This window comes from Macaca thibetana, chromosome 2 (genome assembly GCF_024542745.1).
Source record: "Macaca thibetana thibetana isolate TM-01 chromosome 2, ASM2454274v1, whole genome shotgun sequence".
NCBI classification, from domain to species: domain Eukaryota; kingdom Metazoa; phylum Chordata; class Mammalia; order Primates; family Cercopithecidae; genus Macaca; species Macaca thibetana.
The window spans coordinates 134,316,510-134,344,291 of NC_065579.1; the positions used below are offsets into that span (position 1 = coordinate 134,316,510).

Sequence of the window (27,782 nt, forward strand, 5' to 3'; positions counted from 1 at the left end):
TTTATTTACTCCTCAATTGGTGCGCAATTAGGTTGTTTCCAGTTCTTCACTGTCACAAACAGTACTATAGTGAACATCCAATGCAGACTTTGTGAGTAGAAGTGAATACTTCATAGAAGTGGAAATTACTGGGTCAAAGATCATGTCCATTTTATCTTTTCGTATTGCCCAGTTTTTACAGTAACCATGTCGCTTTGGTAACTGAGAAAGAGAACATACATAATTAATTTTTGCTTCTTTTTAAGAACAAATTACTGGAGCCTCTGAAAAAAATCTCCTCATTAAAATACTCTATTTCTCAAGTTGGGCGAATGTGGCTTTTTAAATTTTGTTGAGGAAGTGTCTTGCTCCTATCTGTGCCTCTTGTTTACATTTGGAACTCACCTGGAGAATACCTGCTCAGGCACGTGCACATAAGCACACACACGTTTACTCACACTCACTCCTTCCCTTAATCATAGAAATGGTCAAACAAGTAATCTAGGCTCCCTCCACATGGCACTCGGAGTAAGCCAGCTGATCACACCCCCATTTCATGGTGAACCCTCCCCAGCGCTGGGCTCCGGGCATTCAACACTCAGACCACACCATCATCTTTAAACACAACCACTGCCCTTGGAAATGTCAGATGCCTCTGAACTTAACACCTGATGGAAGCTGGGGTGGGCAGGAGTGAGGAAGGGGTAAGAAGTGAATGGAGAAATGAGGACTCAAAAAGATGACAGGAGTCAACTGCACTGCATTCCACATACTGACACCTTGGAGAGCAGGTTGCATTGTTGAGGGCCATTGCCGTACACCAAGTCTATGGGCTTATCATCGTGGTGGGGGGGGGTACAGTGACTCTTCCATGCTCTCCCACATGGCATCTCTCTGTATAATTACCAACCTATGAGAGGCTATCAAAATGGCAGGATGAATAACGTTTCCCTCTTTTCTCTGCCTTTGCTCTCCTAACCTGGGGACTACTCAATTGCAGAACTTCCTCCGTTGCCAAAATAACAAGACCAACTACAATTTGGTATGTGAGACGCTGCAGTTTCTAGACTGTATTTGTGGAAGCACAACTGGAGGCCTTGGTCTTCTGGGCTTGTATATAAATGAAAAGAACGTAGCACTTATCAACCAGACCCTGGAAAGTCTGACCGAATACTGTCAAGGACCTTGCCATGAGAACCAGGTAATTAAATTTCTGTTTTGGGATGGGGAAAAAAGTGTCCTATTTTAGAAATGTTGACAGAAACTAGTTCAGACATCATGAAGCCTGTGCCTGTTGGCCTAGGGAGTCAGTAGGACAGGAGGCTGTCTTCCAGCAGTTGAGAAATAGCCATGGTGTTTCATGATACTTCAGAACCTTCCTAATGAAGGGCATTGGAGGGGCAGTCTGTGGTCTCTTTCTTTGCCTAGGTTTGGCTTCCTTTGATTTGGTTTGAATGTCCAACTTTTCAACTTGACTTCTAGGAGTAGGCAATAAAGCAAGAGTTAAATGAGAACCAAAAGACAGTGATCTATTTTAAATACTAGGGGATTTCAAAGAGTGACTACTCGAAGGACGTTTAAGCCTAGCTAGAGAGAAGAAAATTACTACACGTGAGACAGCTTGAAAGTAATACAAGGACATTTATAGTTGAGATTTAAACATCATGGACATTCAGGGAAAAGAAAGATGAGATAGTCTTGACTTTGGTCTCTCAAAGAGGTATATTTTGGGAGTACAACCCAGTAACTTCTTGTCTTGAGTAGAGTCGTTGCTTATACATGGCATCTTAAGGATTTTGTGAGTTTTTGCATTGTGCCAGGTTGAGTATGATTTTTTTTTTTTTTTTTTTTTTTTTTTTTGGAGACGGAGTCTCACTCTGTTGCTCAGGCTGGAGTGCAGTGGCATGATCTCAGCTTACTGCCTCCCGGGTTCAAGGGATTATTCTGCCTCTGCCTCAGCCTCCCTAGTAGCGGGGACTACAGGTGCATGCCACCAAGCCTGGCTAATCTTTGTATTTTTTCAGTAGAGATGGGGTTTCACCATATTGGCCAGGCTGGTCTCGAACTTCTGACCTTGTGATCCACCCACCTCGGCTTCCCATAGTGCTGGGATTACAGGCTTGAGTCACCGTGCCCGGCCAAGTATGATTTTTAATCCCAAATTATAGCTTCATCCTGATTGGAAAGGGATGACTGAGCTTTCAAATGGTCAGTGCTAAACCCAGCAGCCAGGGAAGGTTACTTGTGTGACTTGGGGAGCCAGGCCCTTCATTCAGAGGAGAATGGTTTATGAGAGACAACTCATTGTCTATTAAAAACCTGGTCTCAGTTGTCTGTGAATGTGAGAATAGCATTTTGTGAGATGCACTTTCCTCTCCCGGTTCCCTCATGAAGCAGATGGTGTAGTCCTAGTTAAAATGAAAAGGAACAAAAAAATACAACAGGCATGGGGAAAGGCTTTATTTGACATCTAAGTGAATTTCCTTATTACCTCAAGTTTGCTTCTCTGCCAAATAGAGGCCTGTTGAAAGGAGCAGATCAGAGTGGATTGTGCTGCAAACAGAGATGTTACCTGGGGGCAGATGATTAATTTTGATATTGTGTGCCTTAAACAGGAAACTTGCTTTCCAAGCTTAAGCCTTAAGCTAAAGTACAAAATACGAAAAGAGTGATTTAGAGAGAATGGAACACACCTTGAAAGGGGAAAAAGGGTTCAGAACCCAGAATCAGTCATACACCATATTTTCCTTTAAGAACAAAAGCCAACTGTGCTGCATGAGTTGGATTAGACACGACCAATTTATCAGTTACAGTGCATGGGGACTTTCCTACTGTTTACTGTTAATTCTGAAACTAGAGATTTTCATCTGTCTTTTATTCTTACCACTTTCTCACGGAAAATTTGCAGCTCTCCCCTAGAGACATTACTGGGAGTGGTAAGCATTGTGTTGAAATAGCAGTTCAGCCTGTTGGCCTTTGACGTCTGATTTATGACCAGCATTTGTGTAAATGTCTGTGTGTGTCTTTGCCCAGAACTGCATAGCCACTCATGAATCCAATGGCATTGACATCATCACAGCCCTGATCCTCAATGATATCAATCCTTTGGGAAAGAAGAGGATGGACCTTGTGTTAGAACTGAAGGCAAGTAGGAACTAAAAGCAAAAGACAGTCATTTGTAAACAGTCGCTTTTGTGTTTTGCCTTGGCACATGTACATGGTCAGTTAGTCATGAGACTAAATATTAAAGATAGTTCTTTAAACTGAATGAATGACCCAAGTTGCTAGTGCTGACTATGATGCAGAACTTCACCCTTTCTCTTCCACATAAGGGTCTCATGAGGGGATAGGAGCTTCTGAAATGTTAGGTCACATGGAATGAAGATTCCTTGCTCAAAGCTGAGAAATCAGTTCCAACAGCATCGAGTACTAAACGCCTCGGTTCTGAAAGTCACAAACAGAGAAACAATGGAAACGCCATTCCTTCTATGGTTTCTGATTTTTCCCCATTTGAGGGAAAAGGGCCAGTTGAAGAATAGTACAACTAAGCCTATCTAGGACCAAACACACACACACACACACACAAAACATGTATTTTTATTTAATCAAGGAAATACCTTTTTCTTCTCTGTCACTGATTTAGCAGAAGGGTGGTTATTAATGTTGGTTTAAAATAAGGAAAATTACACAAACCAAAAATGTGCCTGCAGGCCTCTGCTGAGTTTCTCTGAATTGTGTACAAATGCGGGACTGCAGGTGACTGATGTGGAAGCCGCACTGACGTTTGGACTCCCTGTTACTCAAACGGCTTAACGGAGTGAAAATCGTGACTTCTTGGTGCTAAACCTGCAGCATTTCCAAGCTGGCCTTTTGGATATTTGAGAAATTGATATACCATTCCTGATGTTGACTTCTAAAGTATACCCAGAAAAAATCCTCGCTTCTATGTAGGGATTCCAAAGATTCTCAGAGAATCCCATGATTCAGTTTTAACAATTGAACTTGCAGGCATCAGGTTTCTAAAGTATATTTCAAAACATGTTAGCCTTTCTGGACACATTTCCTTTTTAACTGTTCCCATGTCAGGGCATGTTGAGATTTGTCCTCTGTGTGCCATCCGCAGCAGCGAGCACTTCATCAATATCATGAAAGAGCCTAGAACTACAGGGTTTTGGCTGAAAGGCTGAGCTGTATTCATTGCATGAAGGATGTCATAGGAAAGGTCATTAGGAAAGATGGGAACACAGAAACCTGTGGGAATGGCATTTATTTTTTCTTTACTATTTAGAACTGAGAGTCCACACTAACAGTCGATTTGGGTGTGTGGTTTAAATGGACTTTTTTCTGTTATTTTTAAATCCTTTTGACAAATCGTGTTTTAGAATGAATTTTAACACATTCAAGCTCATACCTGGCTACCATTCCTCAGAAAGTCCAAAATAAACAGAAGTCCATATGTTCCTGGTCAGCATTTTAGTGACTTTTTCAACTAATTCAGTGATCTGTGGATGATTATAGAAATTGGTGCCCTGTGATAGCATGATATCCTGACTCAACTGCTGTGACCTAAGCTAGGGGAAGAAATAAGACCGCTCACACTGTCCAAAACCAAAACAAACAAAACAAAAAGACAACTTTCAAGTCCTGTACATAAAGAAGCATACAAATTATCATAGACCCAGGGCCTAAAACGAAGTCAAGCCAGGAAGTACAGAATGTGGGGTGCGAACATGGGTGTTTTTCAATGTAATGGGAAATTGTGGCTTGGCCTGCATATATTGTTCCTTTGGGTCACATTTGTTAACTAGTGTCAGATGTACTCATTATATTAGGGGTTATGAGAGCTAATAGAAATATTTTAGGACAGGGACGAATTACCTTTATTACCTGTCTTCTCTGGCCTGCAAGGCCCTGCCCTGAAGGCAGCATGGATCTATGTAGCAGCAGCTTCTTCCTGACCGCTGTCACCATGAGGCTGACAGTGTATCCATAAGCACCCATGTGTAAATTCCCAATTTCTTCTGGGACTTGTACCAGCTGACATTAGGGCATAACACACGTGCCCTAACAAATATGTGCCTCTTTGTCCCAAGTCAGATTCTACACATGTATCTGGGGTCTGAAGGGGGACATTCTCTGCCTGGCGCAGAGCTTTTGATGTACTTGACCCCGAGCTTCCTCATGGGGTGAAATGTTCGTCTGTTTAGCCAGGATGCCTCACATGTGTCAGTTGGCACCTGCATTCAGGCCGGGCCCCCAAGCAGCCCCTCTACATTTCCTCTCCCTTTGTTTCTCCAATTAGAACAATGCCTCGAAGTTACTCCTGGCCATCATGGAAAGCAGGCACGACAGTGAAAACGCAGAGAGGATACTTTATAACATGAGGCCCAAGGAACTGGTGAGTTGGGTGATGGATCTGATGGTAGCACCAAGGAGCATTGCAGTGATATGTGGGACAGAGCAGAGGATCTGCTTCCTGGCGCTTTCTTGAAGCTTCCCAAAGTCAGAAGTATAAAGGGAACATTTAATTCAGGCCTCTGACTGAGAGAGAAGTGAAATATTTTGGTTGGTGCAAAAGTAATCGCGGTTTTTGCCATTACTTTCAATGGCAAAAGAAATCATGGTTTTGCCATTGAAAGTAATGGCAAAAACCGCGATTACTTTTGTACCAACCTATATGACGTTGAATACGTGCTATTTTACCTTCTCCCTTTGGCGCAAACCACATGGAGAAGCCTCCCTCCCTGTTTTTCCCTCACGGAGGACAGTGTAGTTACGGAACCCAGCAGACCTGAGTTCAAGTCCATAGCTCTGCCTGTTTTGCTGTGTTACCTTAGGCGCCTGCTTGGACCTCTCTCAGCTGCACTTTCCTGATCCATAAAAGGACGATAATAATAAGAATACCTAGTCCAGAGGGTTGCTTTGAAGACTAGATGAGAAGATTCATGTCAAGCCCTAGCACAGTGCCTAGCACCTGATACACCCTTAGTGAACGGAAGCTCCTTTTCCTCTCTTTCCTCGTTTGCTGCTGGTATTTGAGCCATATCTTTGCCCAGTGCTGAAGAATTCATGTCTCTTCTTGGTGCCAAGAGTCTGAGCTACAGAAGTGTTTTTTGGTTGCTGACGTTTGGGTTTTTTGTTTGTTTCTTTTAAAGAAAACATGATCTGGTTTATTTTTGAGGGGTGATAGTCACAATTGGCTGTGACTTGCAGGTTGAGAGAGTGTTGCAGGCTGTGAGACGAGCAGCTTTCAGCGACAGTGACATGAGTTGAGGGCAGAGCTCTCTATTTGGACTTTTTTCCACGCAAATAAACTGTAACTGACAGACTTAAATGAGGGCACCAAAACATTTCTGCCTCCTGGTGACCTGAATGTGCACTTGGGGGCCAGGCAAAAGTCCCTTTATGTACACTTTTAAATAAAGTTAAGAGCAGCCCAGTTCTTTGATCTCTGAGGTCAGGGAGTAAGTTCTCAGCCCGAGATGGAAGGCCTCTCTGAGTTTACATAACAAGCTTACGTAACTCGGGGTCACTGGGGAGGCAAGGCTTGTCATTCTTGAGCAGGGATGGAATGACTACGCAGGGACCCCATTCGGCTTCCCAGGAATCAAGAACATGCCCCAGCTCTCTGACCCATCTCAGGTGGGGAAAATGTCAACACCCAGTGCGGTGGCTGGCACCGGCTCTGGGGCAGCCCCCTGGTGGTTGGAGAACATCATTCTGGCTCATAGGAAGAGTCAGGCTTCCTGGAACAAACACTGTTCTAGGAATCCAAATAGAACGTTTGTGTACATGCATGTGTGCATACATACGTGTGTATGCTCCTGGCCTCAGATCGCGTGCAACATGTTGTCTGCTCGATTTGGTATTGGAGAGAATTGGCAGGGAAACGAGCTCAAGAGAGTGAGGCTCTCTTGTCTCCATCGTTACTTCCAGGGCCTGACTTGGTGTCAGTAGTGAAATATGTGGCCTTTGGTATTAGATAATGACAAATAATTCATGGGCATGGCCTTGTGGCAATGGGGGAGGCAGAAATGCCCACTGAATCATCAAAGAAAATTATAATTTTTAGTGCAAATTAGAGGTTGAAGGTTCTTTCTTCTTCTTCTTTAAATGATTCAATCATGAATGATGTGTTCATTTGATAAATGTCGGCCACACCCTACATTGTCCTGGGCATTGCGGAGGGTCTTAGGGGAAGGATTCAGATATGAGCAGACCCAGTCCTTGCTCTCAAGAAACTGGAGACAGAAACTTGTGGGAACAGACAGGCACAGAAATGCTCTGAGAAATGTGCTCAAACCATGAGACGAGCCAAGTGTGTGGTCGTCTGGGAGCCAAGTCATGCAGCTGTGAAGGGTAATAGAGCCAAGTTCACATCCCAGCTCACTACCTGTGACTTTAGGAATGTTATTTTATCTCCTTAACTCTTTCCTCACCCACTAAAAAAATAAATAAGGAGACAGGTGCAGTGGCTCACACCTGTAATTGCAGCACTTTGGGAGGCTGAGGTGGGAGGAACACTGGAGTCCAGGAGTTCAAGACCAGCCTGAGCAACATAGTGAGACCTTGTGTTTACAAAAAAATAAAGCATTAGCCAGGCATGGTAATGGACACCTGTACTTCCAGCTACTTGAGAGGATGAGGCAGGAGGATCACTTGAGCCTGGGAGGTCAAGGCTATAGTGAGCCATGATTACACCACTGCACTCCTGACAGTGGTGACAGAGCAAGACCCTGTCTCAAAAAAAGAAGGGGAATCTCTGATACCTTATAAATGTTTGTGACCATTACATTTTTTTGAAAGAATGTTAAACACTGAGACACAGTCCTTGGCACATAGTAGGTACTCAGTAGGTAATACTAGTTCATGCTGTTATTTTCATTTGGAGTAGGCTGTGCGGGACCTGGAAAATTTGGAAAATGAAAAACTAGTTTCACCAGCTATTCTTCAATGCGAATAGACTTCTTATTAGGTTTTCCTGAAATGGCAAAGGGCTGGGAGTAGGGAGAGTTGGTGGGAGGAAATGTTGAGATAGGAAAAGTATGGCTTGTAGCCTGCATTCATATCATATTTATTGTTTCAAGGCACTTGAAAGCCATTGCTCCCTTGTAAAGAAGAAGGGCAGTAACCAGCCACAGCATGTCTCTTGGTCTAAGTAGAGTGAATGAGTTTCATTTCTCACGACAGGAGAGGTGGATTGGTGTTGACTGCCTGTGCCAGTGTCATGAAGGATTCTGAGGCTGTATCCAAGCCTGATAGGAGAGAGTGCAGAGCAGCCTTTTCCCTGGGAGGGGAGACAGCCAGTGTGCGTGCTGTCCATCCAGTCCTGTGTGGGTCTTCCTTGAAACAGGAGTTTTGTTCTCTTGGCTCTTGTTGCAGGTGGAAGTGATCAAGAAGGCCTACATGCAAGGTGAAGTGGAATTTGAGGATGGAGAAAACGGTGAGGATGGAGCGGCGTCCCCCAGGAACGTGGGGCACAACATCTACATATTAGCTCATCAGGTATCACCTCTCCTGTGCCTCCTCCGGGTGCTGCTTCCCTATAGGTCCAAAATTCCAAGTTGGAGGGTGCCCCTGGTCTTGCTTTTCCTTTATGACTTTAACCTAGGACTGTCTGTACTCCTGAGACTGCGGCTCACAGGTGCTTGTGGCAACCTGACCCAGTGTGCAGAGTTCCAGGACGTTTCCATTTTTCCACAGTGATAGGGTCATGTAGTTGGAAATTCCCGTGTTTCTTAAAAGCATTCACCCCCAAGCAGTGACACTTGGATGGTTTATGACTCTGTCTGGAGACAGTTGAAAGGAGTCTTAGGCTTTTATAAATATTGATGAGCCTGTCTTAACAATCTAAAGACATAAACTTCAGCTTCCTTGCATATTGCATTTGGAAATCTGTGGGAACTTGTCCTTATGACTTCCTTTTATTTCCTTTTTTGGGGATACAGCAATACTTTATGCCCTGGCACCAGAATGCCATATTTCATAATTCTTTTTCCAAGTGGCTAGGTTTTTGAAGAGCCTTTCTCTTTTTGGATGCTGATGTGCCTTGAGCTTTTGGTGGGTAGGAGCAGGCTGTAACCCTGCTGGGGCCTTGTGTTTCCTGTCCCGTCCACCTCTTTTAAACTCAGGTATGGGAACCAGATACACAACAGTGATGATATTGGGCCTGACGTTGGTGGGTCCCTGTTACCACCCACTGGTTAAAGAATTTCAAACAGTCTCCTGCCCCCTTTCCCTTCCATGACCACATCTGCCACCGAGAAGGTGTCTGAACATTCCGAATGGAGGCTCCCTAGGCTACACAGAAAGCCCCATCTCCCTCCTGCCTGGCTAATGACATCAGGGGAAAGTGGAACCATGTGTGGTCACACGCTTTCCATGCTTTTCTACCAAGCTCCCAAAATAGCGCCTGTGCACAGCACGCCAGATGGAGTAAGCCTCGTGGCACCTTTGCCCTTCGGCTTGCTGCTGGTTATTATGCATTTTTTAATACCCAACATTAGAAAGGAGTTTCTGTGTTCCTGTTGTGAAGAGACACCAACCTCCTGTATCTCTGTCCCTGTATTCTAGTTGGCTCGGCATAACAAAGAACTTCAGAGCATGCTGAAACCTGGTGGCCAGGTGGATGGAGATGAAGCTCTGGAGTTTTATGCCAAGCACACGGCGCAGATAGAGGTAAAAGCTGAGTAAACTCTGGGCACGGGGTTGTGTTGAGGCATTAGTGTGCAATGCCCTGCTCTGGGGCTGGCGTGCATTCATTCATCTGAGCAATAGACATATGAGTGTGTACTGTGTGAGATACAAGGGTAGGTCCTGGGCTGGGTGCTGGACATCCCATGGCCAAGACAGTCATTATTGCTGCTTGTGGTCCGGTGGGGAAGAGGACACTGAGCAACTCTCATTCATCACGAATTAACGAGGACAGGTGGGAGGCATCATAAGCAAGTTCAGCAGAGAGACCTGCTGTAGATCATGGTGCTCACAGAGGCCTGTCTGAAGAAATGCCATCTAAACCCAGACCCTAAAGAGCAGAGGGATGAAACAGGTAGAGACTAGCAAGAGGAACTTTTCAGACGTAGGGAATAACAGCAAGCGAAAGCCCAGAGGTGGGAAGATTCTAGGTGATCCGGAGGGGCTAAGCAAGGCTTCAAGGCTCAGGGCCTAGAGTTCAGTGCAGACGGAGATCCGAAGGGAAAGGCAGGCAGCCCTGGTCTCACAGGGTCCTATCAACCAACCTTATGAGAAGTCTGGGCTGCATCCCCAGAGCAATGGGGAACCATTTGAGAGTTTTCCCCAGGAGGGCGCTACAATCAGATCTGTGTTTAAAAAAAAAAAAAAAAAAAAAGTGTCATGTGGCTGGGCACAGTGGCTCACGCCTATAATCCCAGCACTTTGGGAGGCCGAGGCAGGTAGATGACTTGAGGTCAGGAGTTTGAGACCAGCCTGGCCAACATGGTGAAACCGCTTCTCTACTAAAAATACAAAAAAAAAAAAAAAAAAAAAATTAGCCAGGCATGGTGGCACATGCCTGTAATTCCAGCTACTTGGGAGGCTGAGGCACAAGAATGGCTTGAGCCTAGGAGGCAGAGGTTGCAGTGGGCCGAGATCATGCCACTGCACTTCAGCCAGGGTGGCAGAGCAAGCTATCTCAAAAAAAAAAAAAAAAAAAAAAAAAAAAAAAAGGTGTCATGATGCATTGTGAGTGTGGAGATGGCCATCATGTGAAAGGGGAGACTCCACCTAATCTAGAGAATGCTAAAATTACAGAAGCAGGTGCTGGGCAGCCGTAAGTTAAAAAGAAGACAAACTGAAGCCACACATGTTGCTGTTATATTGAAAATGTGACTTAAATTCTTTCAATAAAGCTTTATAATTTTCTCTGGGGGAAAGAAAGAAAGAAACAAAAAAACAAAGCCTCTGCAAAGTCATTGGTATATCTCCATTTTGCAAATGGGGAGCTGTGAAATAAGGCTCATAGAGGCTGTGTCACTTTTCCAGCCACCAGTGGCAGAGCTGGAATTTTCATCCTAATCTGTCTAGTCCCTGAGCCTGTGGGTCCATTTGTACATGTACTGTCTTTTAGAGTCCAAGAGAACACAGACTTCTCTCTACAGGCTTTGAGCAGTAAGGAATGATGTGCTTTGTTTTGCTAATGAGGAAATGCACAAGTTCAATATCAGTGTTGGCACAAAGATTTTAAAGACTGGACAGACTCCTTTGGGCAATATGAAATGTTCATGATGGAGACTTTTCAAGAATGTGTTCTGACCTGATGTCTCAGGTCTCTGGGCTATCCTAATAAAACACATCATTTCACTGATTAGCCAACCATGCCAGTGTATGTGAGCAAATATCTTTGATTTTTCATTAATGCCTAGGAGCTTGACTGAGCTCTGTCCTCTAGAGCCCTTAAAAGGCAAGCTTTAGATGTCTGTGATACAGAATTTCAGAGGAGAAAAGGACCTTGGAGATTATCTCATTGAGCTCCTTGACTCACTGGGGAGAAGCCTGAAACTCGAACAGGTTTAAGAGGTGTGAACAAGGTCACCTAGCTTTTGAGGGATTGTAGAAGGACTGGAATATGTTCTTCTGACTCCAGATTCTAAATCTACTGAAAACGAGTTATGAGTAGATCTTAAATGATAAAGAGAAGTGACCAGCCATGCCCTAGCTCTCAAATCCTGCCCTTGGCCAGCCACCCAGCTCTTCAGGTTTCCTTAGGGAGTGATCGACGCAAAGCCAGGAACACTTTGTTACTACCGGGGGTTTCCATGCAGACCCAGTGTCTTCACTCTGGTGAACTAGGCTGAGTAGCCCTGGAGCCTAGAACTCAGTTCTTGTCAGGAGGCCTCCTTGTCTACTCCTCCTTTCCCTCCTGGACCCAGATGTACACCTCAGATCATCTTCCTTCAGTGAAAAGAAGCACTTGTCCATAGTCCACTTGACTATATGAAGCAGGCAGGCTCTTGATAGCAGGAGATGACAGAGGTGATCCCTGATCCTTGCAATCACCAAAATCGTCAGGGGAGCTGCTTGTGTGCAGGTTCTGGTCACTGACCCCACACCACAATTCCAATTAAATGGGGTTGGGTTATGGACAAGAATCAGTACGGTAACCAGCCTGATCTCCACATAGATTTGGGAACCACTGGTCTAAAGAACACACCCCCCAGAACTTATGGAGGCAGGACTGTGGGAACCTGTCTCACCTCTAAGAGAGTTTCCCACTACAACTTGACCTGAGTCACCTCTCTTGCTGTATCAGGGAACAAAGGTTTTGGGAGAGCTCGAACCAGCTCTTCTTGTAGAGCACGTTGCATCCTGGGCCTCACCTGACTTCTCCAACCTCTGAGGAGGAAGAAGAGAGGCTTGTGCCTCTACTGTACTGTAACCCATAGCCCTTTTGAAATCACTGCCTCCCAGGACTATGACACAATCAAGTGTGCTAGAATGTGAACAATCCAACCAGAGTTCCTCCTCTCTGGGGGCTGAGCCAGTATAGGAAGGGCATGGAGGAAACTTGCACGGTGTCCACCCCTGGGGCCCAAACATAGCCAGCGTAAAGAACAGCGAGTGCTGCCCCAGAGGTAAATAGGCATGTTTATTCATGTATTGTATGGTTTAGATCCTTTGACAAGAGGTAGGAGGTCACTGCAACTGGATATAACCAAAGGTCTCTTTTTAAAGTTCCCATCTAGGAAAAATAACCAATGTTACTATTTGAGAAAGTGCCTTTGGTGAGATTTACAACACTGCCTAGCAGTGTACTCTCCAACATGATCGTCACTAGCTATGTATGGCTATTAAATGCAATTAAATAAAATTAAATATTCTGCCTCTCAGTTGCACTAGCCACACATGTTAGTGATTGGGGCCACATGTGACTAGTGGCTGTCTTTGTGGATAGGACAGACACAGAACCATTCCATCATTACAGAAAGTTCTAGGGACAGCACTAGCCTCATGTGAATATGCATACAAAACACAGAGTAAATTGATCCAGATAAAAGTTGGTCACATTAGAATTTAATGGGTTCACCGGGAGGTGGAGGTTGCAGTGAGCTGAGATTGCACCACTACACTCCAGCCTGGACAACAAAATGAGACTCCATCTCAAAAAAAAAAAAAAAGTAATGGGTTTATCATTGTCTTGGATTAGATAAAAAAATAAACATTAGGCTGGGCACAGTGGCTCACGCCTGTAATCCCAGCATTTTGGGAGGCCGAGGTGGGCAGATCACCTGGGCTCAGGAGTTTGAGACTAGCCTGGCCAATGTAGTAAAACCCTGTCAATACTGAGGAAAAAAAAAAAGAGAGAGATGGGTGTGATGGTGCACGCCTGTAGTCCCAGCTACTCTGGAGGCTGAGGCAGGAGAATCACTTAAACCCAGGAAGTGGAGGTTGCAGTGAGCCAAGATCATGCCACTGCACTCCATCCTGGGCGACACAGCACGACTCTGTACTCTGTCTCAAAAAAAAAAAAAAAAAAAAAAATTTAAAATTAAATAAATAAAATTAATGGGTCCGAAGTTAGGAAAATATTCTTCCAGGGTTACCAAGCTATTTTTTATATAAATCTGAGACAGACAGCCCAGTCTGGGGTTATAAAATCAGAGATCATATTATACTCAATCTTAACCACCGAGTCTACCACCAGGAGCAAATAGTGTTAGTAAAAGATTTCAAAGATGAATATTTAATCTCATCCACTTTTTCATCCTAGATTGTCAGATTAGACCGGACAATGGAACAGATAGTCTTTCCTGTGCCCAGCATATGTGAATTCCTAACCAAGGAGTCGAAACTGCGAATTTACTATACTACAGAGAGAGACGAACAAGGCAGCAAAATCAACGATTTCTTTCTGCGGTCTGAAGACCTCTTCAATGAAATGAATTGGCAGAAGAAACTGAGAGGTGGGTTCCAACGCATCAGCAACAACACAGAGAGACACAGTTCTGGGATTTCACAAACTTGGGCTTGATGGTGCGTTTATTTCCAAGCAGGAGCAAAGCTAGTATCATTTATGATACTTTGCACCTCTGTTCCACCAGGAACTCATAACCACTTTTGCAGCTGATCAGTGGGCTCGAGCCAAAGTATGATAACTCCCCTGAAAAGGCTTCCTGCATCAGAATTTGAGTTGATTTGATTGGAAAGCTCCATGGAAGACTTTTTGAATGCCTCTTTTGGTATCTCTATCTAGAAAATGAAAAGGGAAAAGCCCACGCCCTTGAGCTCACAGGACGGTTCACTTGAGCAGGAAATTCACACTGCTTGCTGGCCCATTTACTAGCACACCTGCTCCAGAGACTCTGGTATTTTCCCTTTTACGGGGTAGCTTGGATTTTAGACTAAATTGTTTTACAGGCAGTGGAATCATTTGCCACATAAGATGCATCATTGCTCAGCAGCGAGTCCCATTGAGTATCCCAGCCAGTCAGGTGGAAATTACTCGTCTGAAACACATTCGTAGGGCTTCCCCAGGGGGCTTCTCTGTTCTTGGTTTTCATTGGGGTTTTAATGTGATCCTTCAGTACCAGCCTTGTGCTTGGCGCTTGCTGTTGAGACCAACTTAAAAAGGATCATGCTTCATTTCTATCTGTTCATCAGGAGCCAGATTTTTTTATTTGAAACGCTGGATTCCAGCTATAGTTGTGATGTGTTGAGCTCTTTCTGAGGGGTAGAGCTGGGGTGGAGAACAGCCGTGTTGGAATGGAGGTCAGTTTCCCAGAGCTTTCGTCTTCTCCGTGATGCTGTCAATCTGAGCAGGCACGGACCAGCGCTGTGTTTTTCTTCCCTTTTCTCCCTACCTGCCTGCATCCCTAGATTAGGCTAATGGCAAAGAAGGCGGTGCAAGAAGGTTCGCCCAAAGGTCCCATTCCCACCTCACTTCCAGCCCTGCTGTACTCTTGCTCATCTCTAAGGGGCACCTCCCTATGCAGCACTTTCAAACATTACAAAAAGTCTGGCCAGGCCAAATCCATCCCTCAGCCAGCTCCATGTCTAGTGTCTGACCGAGGGGCCAGGGGACCATTAGCAGACCAGCCTCTGCCCTCCACGGTGTGGACCTCAGGAGACACAGGTGCAATTCTGTCTGGTATCAGAGTGTCCTCATGGCCTACTGTAGATTCCTCAAAGAGTCTTGCAGCTGCAGGATCCTCATGAACATGGAAACTTTTACAGAGCACCATGCTTGGGCAATAAGAGGGAAAAAGATACCCTGCCCCCAGAAAGGGAGACATAGACCCCACCCATTTCATCCTCATTTTTCTAGCTATTATGTTACATAGAAGGAAATGTATCTGTTGCGATCTCAGCTCACTGCAACCTCCGCCTCCCGGGTTCAAGCAATTCCCCTGCCTCAGCCTCCTGAGTAGCTGAGATTACAGGAGCATGCCACCACACCTGGCTAATTTTTGTATTTTTAGTAGAGATGGGGCTTCACCATGTTGGCCAGGGAGGGTCTCAAACTCCTGACCTTGTGAGCCACCCCCCTAGGCTTCCCACAGTGCTGGGATAACAGGCGTGAGCCACTGTGCCTGGCCAGTCCTGAGTTTTTGTATCCAAACCTCCATGATAGTTAATAAGCTGTAATTTTAGCCTTATCCGCATATGTGTCTATGAAATTGGTCTATGAAATTGGTCAGACACATACACAATTCATTCTCTACAAATTATTTTATGAAATGTTTATGTATAATGTATGTATTTTATAGGTTCTCCAAAAGGCTTATTTTGGAGATGACAAAAAGGTTTTCACCTTTTCTGTTGAGATGAGATATCTCCTTATCCCTTTTTATGAGATATTGTCTCCAGCCTGGAATAGTAGGAGGACCCTCAGCCCCAAAGAGTGATGAATCTGAGTTCTAGTCCATTTCTGCACCCCACAGGCTCTGTGGCCCTGGGACAAATGGCTTAACTGCTCCCAGACCCTCACCTGTGAAGTGAGGGATTAAGATGACCTAATTGATGGATTGTAGCATGGTCATTATTCCAAGACTTATATTACATTGTAGCTAATACCTTCCTTATTTCAGTCATTCTTTTTTTTTGAAAAACAGTTTTCATTTCAGTGAAACTTAAGCACAACTGCAGTTGTCAGCTGAAAGATTTTAATTGGCTTCAAAACTATCTGCTGGTAAGAGAGAAATTGAAAATAATAACTGAATTAACCATGATTTGCACACTTGGGGAGGGAGAAATGTACTCATCAGAAATATAATTAAAATGAAATGCATTTTCCCCTCTAAGTAGCTTATATCTCTTCTAATAAGTCTGCAGAATCCATTTTTCAGGCTCATTCATTTAGCTGTTTTACCTTTTCCTGAATGCATTGCAGAGGATCATCTCTTCTTCAGTAAATCTGCAGCTAGGACTCAGACATGTAGTGAGGTCTGTCTGAGACTGATGGGGCTTAGTATTTTCTTCTGCAAGATTAAAATATGCAATTGCTCTGCGCTTCATAAACTCTCTTCCCTGCTTTATTTATACTAGAACACACACATACTCTTCTGTGCACTCACATCCTCTCTCTCACCATCCCCCTCTGACATCCTCTCCTGAAAATCCTATCCCCAGTGAAGTGAAAACTCTGGGCTAGGAAAATGAGAAGAGAGAGAAAAAGGAAATCGAGGCAGAGTTGAATATGCTGACACTTTCTTGCATGGGGTTTTCCCATGTGATTATCCCACTCATAAGTATATGTGGAGTCCAAGCCTTCCAGTAAAGGCCTGTTCCTCTAAAACAAACACAAACAAACAAAAAACTAGGAAAGAATGTTACCAGGAGATGCCCTAGGCTGTGGTTATTTAAATTGCCCTGCCAATCCAGGATCACAGCACTCCACCTTTTGCTATAATGTAGCAGGTATATTGATCCAACCAACTTTTAGCCCCTGCTAAGTAGAAAACATGCTATAAGGCAGCAGTCCCCAACTTTTATGGCAGCAGAGACTGGTTTTCTGGAAGACAATTTTTCCACAGATTGTGGGGGTGGTATGGGAAATGAGGGATGGTTTTGGGATGAAACTGTTCCACCTCAGATCATCAAGCATTAGATTTTCTTAAGGAGTGTACAGCCTACTAGATCACTCACATGTGCAGTTCACAATAGGGTTCACACTCCTGTGAGCATCTAATGCCCTTGCTGATGTGACAGAGGCAGAGCTTAGGCGGTAGTGCTTGCTTGCTGCTCACCTTCTTCTGTGCAGCCCAGTTTGTAACAGGCTATGGGCCAGAACTAGTCCGCGGCCCCAGGGTTGGGGACCCCTGCTATAAGGTACAGTGAGGAATTCAACAGTGTGTAAGCTATGACTCCTCCTGTGGGCACTTACTGTCTGAAGTGGACAGACAATAACGGTATATTTTTAAGTGGCTGCAATACCAAGCTGTTTGTGACCAGAGCTGTAATCAAGCATTGATACATGGAAGTACAAGAAAGGAAGGCTTCAGAGAAAAGGTGGGATCAAGTAGCATCTAGAAAGGTCTGTAGGACTTGGATAGATGCAGCCTGAGAGACTAGGGGACGGGGAGATGTATTTGTTTCCCCTTGCTGCTATAACAAATTACCACAAAGCTTGAAGCTTACAACAACATACATTGATTATCTTACAGTTCTGGAGGTCAGAGGTCTGAAAAGATTCTCGCTGGCCCAACACCAAGGTATTGATAGGGCGGTGTTCCTTCTGAAGGCCATATCCTTTTCCAGCTGCTAGAGGCTACCTGTGGCTCCCAGCCCCTCCCTCCACCTTCAAAGCAGCATTGTCCAGTAGAGCATTTCTCACGCTGCGCCACTGTGGCTCTGACCCTCCTGTTCCCTCACTTTCTCACCTATATGGATGCTTGTGACCACACTGGACCTACCCAGATAATCCAGGACAACCTCCCCACCTCACATCCTTAACCTAATCATACCTGCAAAGCCCATTTTGCCAGGTAAGGTAGCACATTCACAAGTTCTAATGATTCACATGTCAACATGTTTGAGGGGGGCATATTATTTTGCCTGCCACAGAAAGTAGATTAGTTGCTTTTTATTGTTGTATAACAAATTGCCCCAACATGTTGTGACTTAAAACAATAAATGTTTATTTTCTTACAGTTTCTTGGGGTCAGGAACTTGGGAGTGGCTCCTCTGGATGGTTCTGGCTCAGGTCTTTCATTAGGTTGTCGCCAGGATATCAGCCAAGGCTGCCATCATTAGAAGGTGTAAGTGGACCTACAGGGTCCGCTCCTTGGTGCTCTTACATGGCTGTCAGCAGGAGGCCTCAGTTCCCCTCCACATGGACCTCTCCATAGGTCTGTTTCAGCATCCTCGTGACGTGGCAGATGATTTCCTCAGAGCAAATTATTGATGAGAGAGAGGGAGAGAGAAAGGAAGAGGAGGAGGAAGCCGCAGTGTTTTTATTAATATCACCTAGTCTCAGAAGGCGTGAACCAACAGTTTCAGCCTACTCTTATTTATTAGTAGCAAGTTGTTAAGTCCAGCCCATACTCAAGTGGAAAGGACATTAAGGTGTACCACTTGGAGGGAGGAGGATCAAATAATTCATGAACATATTTTTTAATTGACACAAAGGGAGTGTGCAGAGGCTGGAGAGGACGGGCTGTGTTCGGGAACCATCACTAGATTGGGATACAAAGGCAGAGTATATGGGGAAGGGGAGTGGGAGAAGTGTCTGGAAAGGTAGACAGGGACATAATTCCGTGTGCCACAGGAAATAAAAGACATTGCATGTCAAGATTGGTCTCTAAGCATCTTCTTGCACCTGGATAAATACCTAATTGATTTGAAGTACTGAATGTTTGTCCAGGTTGAAAACAACACTACAACTTAAGTAGAATGTTAGCTTTGTAAAAATAAGGTTTGTTTTATGAGCTATATGCCATAGTTGAAGACCATTTATTACAATCATATTAGCATATCCTGCAGTGCACGCACTCACATTTGATACTGAGCACTCCCTCTGAAGCGAATGCTGGCTTACACAGACCATCATTGAGCTTTACCAGATCCATTTTTCCCCCCAACTTCGTTTTATGAGCTTTTCATACACACACTAGTGTGGAGAGGATATTTCAGATTCCCATGTATCCATCACTCAGCTTCAGCAATTACCAACTCTTTGCCATTCATCTCTTCTGTCCTCTTCTGGAGTTTACATATCCAGATCAGAAATGGGCTTCAGTCCCAGAAGAAACACAATAGCTGTTGTTTCTAGAGCAGATAAATGTCTCAGCTTAAATTTACTTCAGCAATCAACTTCCCAAAACAACTACATTGCTACCTAGTGGTTGACTGGGTCCTGGCTGGCTACCCCATTGAATTGTCACATCGGTCATTTATTTTTATCCCTGTCGCTGACCCCAGAGGATCACTAACCTGGGTAACAAGATCTCCACTGCTTCTGCCCTGTGCTGAGCCTCAGTTTCTCTCGTTTAAACAATGAGGGATTTTAAACTAGATGATTGCTCATGGCTCTAAAACTCTACAGTTTGGAAACACTGCCTGTTACCAAGTGCAAACATGATATGGGCGATTAATAAATTACCCAGGGCTCTATTTAATTGCACCATAATTTTATTTTGGTTAGAAGCTCCCAAAGGCTTGGCTGCTGCTACAAGCATTATTATAGGGCCATTGGATTTGTCATTGGCTGCTGTCCCAAAGTTACATGATGACTTCATTGGGAAAAAGAAATATACGATAGAGATCCATTCTCACGTACTCCATGCTATTCTCTGGAGGGGGGTGATATGGAATGAGACTGTGTTTTGGAAACTTCGCCTCTGACATGGACACTGAAATTATGCCTACCATGTCTATTTTGGAGCGTCACCCTAAGTGTAAAGCACCATTGAAAAAGAGTTCAGGGAAAAAGGCACCCCTGTAACCAAGTGTTTTGTTGTTCTAAGACTGAGAATGCCCGGCCAGCATGGGATAACCTGTGGGCAATGGTGGATTAAGGTGGCAGCAATGTCCGAAGTGGCTCTGTCTCTTGCCCTTTTGTGATGGCTTTGCTGCCACGTTCTTTCTCTGCCATAGCCCTGGAGATGGGAACTCTGCTGCTGACCACCAGGTCAGCAACTTGTACCCCTCGCTTCCCTGTCCTCAAGAATGATCATCCAACTTCAGGGAAATGGCAGATGACTCAATGCCAGGAAAGGAATCATTGCCTTGCTCTTAGGCACTGGCGTGTTAGCGGAGCGTGTTGAGCCAGAGAGGAATGTGGAAATGGTACCAGCCCTAGTCTGGGGCCCAGCTGGGCAGACTCTGAATGCTGTATCTCCCTCGCCCTTCCCCAGTGCCCTGCACTTCTAAAAAGCTAATTGAATTCTTGGGTCTCTCCAGGCATCTTGTCTGGTCCCGGAGCCCTAGGGGGAACCAAGAACTCAATGTGTGAACTCTGGATAACCCCCAGATTCCATAACTGATGGCTGTGACTGGGGTATACAGGGTTTATAGATGCTCCAACTTTTTTCTTTTCCCTCTCTCCTTACTCCACCCCCAATACATCTTCTGTTCCAGTAAGTACTCCACACAAAAATAAACCAATCTGATGTCATTATGTACCAAGTTCAAAACAAACGATCATTTTTACTGTTGTGGTAAAAACCGGGAACAAAAGTGGACTTGTGGGGCAGAGCGGGTGGAAGGGCCACATTGCATTCCTGGCGTTCCCGCTCGGGGTCTCCAACCTCACATGGCTTTGCCTTTGTCTCTGCAGCCCAGCCCGTGTTGTACTGGTGTGCCCGCAACATGTCTTTCTGGAGCAGCATTTCGTTTAACCTGGCCGTCCTGATGAACCTGCTCGTGGCGTTTTTCTACCCATTTAAGGGAGTCCGAGGAGGTACCCATATCTTTAATTTCAAAAAATCTATTAGAAGCAGCAGGAAGGCTATGACTTGCATCTCGATTGTGGTTCCTGGATGTATTGGTGCAATATGGGGGATCCCAGTTATCCACGTTCAGACAAGAGGAGATTGTAGCTATTACCACAGATTTAGTTTTAAATCTAAATTAAAATAATTTAACTTTTTTATCCATTTATTTTTAACCAGGAAAGAAGAGAAGCAGCTAGATACTATTAAACCTGTGAGAAAGTCTCTTAATAGGCCCCTTGTTTTATATATGAGGAAACTGTGTCTCAGAGCAGTTAAGATATCAGGCCAAAGTCACGTAGCTAACGAATGGCAGAGCTAACTCTAAAACATAGATGTCTTGATGCTCAGTCCAGTATATGTATTCCCACACCGCACTTCTGGAATTGATTTCAGACTAAAGAATTTGTAAGAAATCTCTGGAATTTTTTTTTTTTTTCTTTTTGCCAGGGGAGGCAGGACTTGAATGACTGCAGACTGTACAATGTTTAGTCTATTAAAAGCTACCTGCCATTATTCACATAACAAAACATGATGATTATGGTCTTTCTGGATTCCCCCCAGCCCACCTCCTTCCAGGCTACACATTTTGCTGAGAAAAGGCAGACAATTCGGAGGGAGGCATTTTGCTATTTGGGGCCCCTCAACACATTAATGGCATCCTAGAAGCATCCTCACTTGTGGGGTTCCAGTGGCAGGCATTCAAAGCTCCCCTTCTGTGATACATTCACGGCCCCTTTTCTGACATCCACAACAGCCACCTGGGAGGTCCACCTCCCAGCTAAATTTTTCATCAGAGCTTTTTGATAGATCACCTCACATACACATATAACAACCTGCCAGGAACCGCCTTGTGTGAAAGATAATGGGATAAAGAGCCCAAACATAAGACACACAAACCACACAGGAGTAAGTTTTAGGCTCCACTCTTTAGCTTAATCATACAGACATCAACTGACCAGACATGTATGGGTAATAAGTCAGTTTAAAGACCAATCTGAAAGCAATGACATGTTATGTAATGCTTATATGCCTAAGTTACCCTTTTGAGGAGTTAGCTTTTCTGTTTGACCTTAAGTTACATGGAAGGCACCATTTGAATCCTCCCCACCACCCAAAAGTACAATCTAAACACAAGTCCGGGGGGATTTTTTTTTTTAATGTCATGTCAGGAAGCATGAATGCCCATGTCTGTGTCTAAAACATTTGACTAGAACCCAGGGCTGCAAGGTTTTCTCCTTGGGGATGTCCACCTTAACCCAGCTGCCAGTCAGCAGAGGTATGTGTGGCAGAGGGCTAGTGAGGAGCTCAGCCAGCTGTGGCAGAGGAGGCCCAGGTCTCCTTTCACCTCAGGGAAGTTGTCATGCTCCTCACAGCAGATTATTCAACCCTTACCTTGTCTGTGTTTTCGTTTACTCTCCATTGCCTTAAAAGTATTTCAAACAGATTTTATTATTCACCACATCCATTTTCTTCACCGGTCATTTGTGGCAGCATTTAGACCCGTTTTGGGGACACAGAGATGACAGCCCCCCTCCCCCTCTTCAGTGACAAGCCTCCTGCCGTGGCATTCTTAGACTTAGGAAGTCCAGAGACTTAAGTTCCCTGCCTGACTCCTGCCGCCCACTTGCCAAGCCACTCTGGGCAAGCCACTTCAGCAAGTCCTTGTCATCCTCTGTGTGAAGAGATGCTTACATTAAGCCCATGGTTGGAAAATTTTCATATGGCTTCAGAAAGTCCTGCAGAACCCAGGGAAAAACAGTTGCCAAACTAGTCAAGATCTCCAGAGCATGTGTTTCTTGCCCATCCAAGCTTGAGATCCCCTGGATGGCATGACTATTGAGGGTCCTTCCAGCTCTAAAATGGGGCATTCTGAATGAGCCATCAACTCAGGCTGGTCTGCAGGAGGCAAGGATGCCTGGTTTGGAATCATGGGCTTTAGAACTTCATGCTGATGGACTAAACAAAAAGCAAAAGCAAAAATCAGAGTTCCTAGGAGATTTGACCTGAGGCTGATCTGACCTAAGGAAGCCTTTGCCATTGTCTAGTGGCTGATATTGCCTTAAGTGCATCAATTCACTCTCAGAGGGATTCTTTTTTCCTTTTGTGAGATGCATTGAGGGCATTTTCTATACTCACTGCTAACCATCCTCAGGAGAAGGGTTGTATTAACCCTGCCTAGAAACAAGATCTGGTTTGTTGACCTGAAAGTATTTCTTTGAGCTAATATGTGTTAGAATTTGTTGCATCCTAAAGACAAGATTTCATAATGTCCCTCTTGAATGTGTATAACAGCCATATCATGTATGCTGATTTTGTGTGGTTCTGTGGCTTACAAGGTTTGTGACTGCCAAGAACCAGTGGCCTTAAAAGCTCCTTTTCAAAACTATCACCGCCCCCACACCTTTGTTTTAGAACTGACAAGTTACAGTCTTTCAAAAGCATGCAACTCAGGCAGCTTCAGATTGCTTACTGAATTTGTGAGCATGCCATGATGGCTAAAGCAAATGTAGTACTACTTTTTAAATGTTTTTATTATTGAAATTGTCAAATATACACACAAGTAGAAAGAACAGTATAATGAGCTACCATGTACCTATCAGCCAGCTTTAACAATTTGGCCTGTCTTGTTTCATCTATCCCTGTACTATATTTTCTGAAACATTTTAAAGAAGTCTAGACATCTTGGATTTTTTGTCCATAAATATTTCAGTGTATATCTCTAACTTATAAGGACATTTTAAAATATGTATAATCACCATGCCATTATCATATCTAACAAAACTAACAGCAAATCCTGTAATAGCCTGTCCAAATTCAGATTTCTCCAACTGTCTCAAAGATGTCTTTCTAGAGTTGGTTTTTTGGAATCTAGCACTGTGTTTTTTAACACTGCTGTTATAGTGAGGAGACAGCATTTTTACATTGGCCTCTTCAGGATTTGGGACATACCTTGTACTGGTCACATTGATGATACTGAGATCATCTTAAGAGTCCATTTAAAATGGCATTAAGCACTTCAGAAAATGATAGGAAAGCCACAGACTGGAAGAAAATAGTTGCAAAATATATATCTGATAAAAAGCTTATATCCAGAATATGTAAAGAATTCTTACAACTCAATAATAAAAAGGCTATTCAGTTAAAACAGTGGGCAAAACATTTGATCAGACACTTCACAGAAGATATATGAATGGCCAGTAAGCACATGAAATGATGCTCAGCATCACTAGTTATCAGGGGAATGTAAATTAAAATCACAACACCATTCCACTGCAAACCTACTAGAATGACCAAATGAAAAAGATGGGCACTACCAAGTGTTGGTGATGCTGTGGATCAGATGGAACTGTCATATACTGCTGGTGGGAAGGCAATGTGATACATTCACCTTGGAAAACAGTTTGGTATTGTCTTTTAAAGTTAAACATATATGTAGGATCCAACATTCTACTTCTTTATGTTTGTTCAAGAGAAATGAAACTATGTCCACTCCAAGAATTGTACGTGAATGTTTCTAGTAGCATTATTTGTAATCACTCCAAACTAGAAACTCATTGACTGTTAACTGGACAAATAAATTGTAATATATCCATACTATAATATACTCAGCAATAGAAAGTACAAAGTATCAATACAAACATGGTAACCTGGATGCATCTTAAAAACTTGCTAGGTGAAAGAAGTCAAGCACAAAAGACTACCTGATAGGATTATTTTCCCATTTTTATGAAATTCTAGAAAGTGCAAAGCTATAGGGACTGATATCAGATCAGTGGTAACTGGGGGTAGGGATGGGGCAAGGCATCACCTGCAAAGAGGCACAAGGAGACTTTTAAAGTGATAAACATGTTCTGTATCTTGATTGTGGTGACAGTTACATGTAGTGGTTTCATGACTATATGAACTGCCAAGATTCACCAAATTTTACCCTTAAAATGCATGGATTTTTTAAAATATTGTTTAAGGACCATCGACTTCAGAGGCAAATGGTCTGCAGCCATTTGCTGCATCACTTTGGGCAAGAAATGTCACCTGAGACTCAGTTTCCTTTAGAGTAGACTGGGGACAATAGGCTAAATAAATGGTCATCAACGTCAAGGGCTTGACAAGATTGTCTAACAATTGTTAAATGCTTGGAAAGCAGCACATGTGCCTCAATGTGCACTTCTTGAATTTCCGAGAAACCTCTGCCTCTTTGTCCCCATTCCCCATCAGCTTTGCCTTTTGAAGGATTTCAAAAGGGAAGAGGTAAGTGGCTGGGCGGGGGAAACAGTTGTTAAAGTGAGGCTGAATCCCGGCAGGCGTGGACTCAATGAACTAGGGCAGCCAGCAGCTGCTGGAAGAGCTGTACCCTGCAGAGGTGTCTCCTCCCCAATGGTGCCACAATCCCAGCATCTCTGAAGAAGTGAAGCTCCTTTATATAAGTGGCCTTAATCATGTAGTGCTGCTTGTTTACATCTGAAGGAGACTCAAAATGTGACAGCATTTGAAATAGGGGTGTTTTTTTTTTAATGAGTGTTTTACAGAACTATATTTTTAGCCATGTTGGCTCATGTTATATAACCAAGCCGTCTCGTGGGACACTCTAAATAGAACTTGCAGTAGCAAGAGATGACAAAAATTGGTATAAGCTCTTTGACTGCAGGGATAATCTAATTGTAGGATGATGCTCATGACACGGAAGTTGCCTTTCTCCTTCCCTTGGAGAAATCTGATTCAGGCAGGGGACCTGCATTTTTCCTTTGCATACTTTTAATAGAAATTAAGTTTAGGCTTCCACGTCGCCTTCTCTGAGTGAAGTGTGACACATGCATGAGTTTTATTTCTCGAACAAGCTTTTCGTGAGTGCCTGCCAGGCACCAGGTACTTCCCTTGGGGAATGTGCAATCAGGTGAGAGAGAGACAAGTAAACTGACCATTAGGAAATAGTGTCCTGTAGGGATGACTGGAAGCAGGGAATATGGAGGAGGAGGGAACTCCTGACATGTTTTTGTGGGGAGGAAGGGGATTGGGCAGGCTTCCTGGAAGAAGTGATGTCAAAGCTAAGACCTGAGATGAACGAGAAGGGAAGAACTTCCCAGCAGAAGGAGTGTGTGTGAAGGCTTGGAGGTCAGAAAACGCTGATGGGGCTGGTGATGGATGGGGCAGAGAATTTGAGGTGAGAGTTGGGACTCGTAAGCCAAAAAAGTTATTGAAGAATCTGTAATGGTGCATGTTTTAGGTGTGTCCCCTGTACTCAGTGAATGCACAGATTTGTGAGAGAACCCTGTTTTGTCCTTGCAGGAACCTTGGAGCCCCACTGGTCGGGCCTCCTGTGGACAGCCATGCTCATCTCTCTGGCCATCGTCATTGCCCTCCCAAAGCCCCATGGCATCCGGGCCTTAATTGCCTCCACAATTCTACGATTGATATTTTCAGTCGGGTTACAACCCACCTTGTTTCTTCTGGGCGCTTTCAATGTAAGTGTGAATACCTTCCTTGCCACTGTTTTTTGTTTGCAGATTAATAGGAATGCCTTGCATTCTGGTTCCTAGAATCCTGGCCTGTGCTTTCAGTCCAGAAAAATATTATTTGGGGCAACTGTTAAAATAGCAGAAGCAAGGGATCGCTGCAGGTGGACGTCTTCCCCTTGGGCTCCTCATGGTGCAGTGAGCCTTGTAACGTATCCCTTGGACATCAGCATTCTCACTGTTAGGGACTATCCCTGTCAGGAGATAGGCAGAAAAAGTGGTAGCGCTTTGAGATTTAAGTTAGTTTTGCCAATCTGTTTAAAGGTTTGTTGGGACAGGAGATTTTAGACAGTAAGTAAAATGATCAAATATTAACACAGCACCCACTTCTGGAAAGGGCCACATAGAAAAGAGGGGAGAGGCAAGAGGGCCTGGCCAAATACAAATACGGGGCAGGTAGAGAGGGAAGAGGAGAAGCAGAGACAGTTGTTTAAAAGTCAGTGGTGACATTTAGAAATGCTGTTTCACTACCATTGAAAGATAGAAGCAATTTCATCTCTGGGAGAATTCTTAGGACAAACTGATATCAAACCATACATTGGAGAGATTTCCTGGTGAAGGGAAGGAGAAAATTTGGACATGTGAGGCACTGGAGGATCTAAAAATGCCTTCCAGGGGTTTCTGCCCTGAGCATATAAGGAAGCTGAGGTCCCATGCAAAACTGGAAGTGATATTGCAAAATAATAGAGTAATTCAGTGCAACAGCAAATGTCCCAAAGGGAGTATTCATATGGCACAGGCAGCAAGGACTTTAGAGGAGAAGAGGCCATGTCAAGCTGAAGAGCTTATAACAGGGAGGAAGCAGGATGGAAGTTAGGGCTTAAGGAATGGAGGGCCAGGCTCAGTGGCTCACATCTGTAATCCCCGTACTTTGGGAGGCCAGGTGAGCGGATCACTTGAGGTCAGGAATTTGAGACCAGCCTGGCCGACGTGGCAGAACCCTATCTCTACTAAAAATGCAAAAATTAGCTGGGTTTGGTAGCATGCACCTATAATCCTAGCTACTCAGGAGACTGAGGCAGGAGAATCACTTGAACCTAAGAGGTGGAGGTTGCAGTGAGCCGAGATCGTGCCACTGTACTCCAGCCTGGATGACAAACGGAGACTCCATCTCAAAAATAAATAAATGAACAAATAAATAAATAATAATTTAAAAAAAAAAAGGAATGGAGAGGATCTGGCCATGAAGCAGGGATTGAGAAGAGTGTTTTGGTTTTGTGGGCACCATAGGCCAGGGCAGAACAATGGGAAAGCCCTGGATGTTATCAAGAGACAATAAAGAGTTTCACCTCATTCGTGGTCGGTAGTGATCAGTAGGAAATGATCCTGTATGAGTCACTTGCAGCACTGAATTTTAGGATAAAGCAACTGGACTTCACCCCCCAGGTCAGCATTCCCAGAGCAT

At 44.1% G+C, this 27,782-nt stretch overlaps 1 protein-coding gene across 10 annotated transcripts in view; it reads left to right on the forward strand.

The window, feature by feature from the left end:
- Positions 1 to 27,782, forward strand: part of ITPR1 (inositol 1,4,5-trisphosphate receptor type 1) — a 354,798-nt gene that overhangs the window by 281,737 nt on the left and 45,279 nt on the right. For all 10 annotated transcript variants that reach the window (XM_050778574.1, XM_050778575.1, XM_050778582.1 and 7 more), the window contains 8 exons: positions 980 to 1,180; positions 3,013 to 3,123; positions 5,282 to 5,377; positions 8,362 to 8,484; positions 9,553 to 9,657; positions 13,706 to 13,898; positions 20,711 to 20,833; positions 26,151 to 26,326. In XM_050778574.1, coding sequence (XP_050634531.1) covers positions 980 to 1,180; positions 3,013 to 3,123; positions 5,282 to 5,377; positions 8,362 to 8,484; positions 9,553 to 9,657; positions 13,706 to 13,898; positions 20,711 to 20,833; positions 26,151 to 26,326 — 1,128 coding nt within the window. The remainder of the gene's footprint in view (positions 1 to 979; positions 1,181 to 3,012; positions 3,124 to 5,281; positions 5,378 to 8,361; positions 8,485 to 9,552; positions 9,658 to 13,705; positions 13,899 to 20,710; positions 20,834 to 26,150; positions 26,327 to 27,782) is intronic.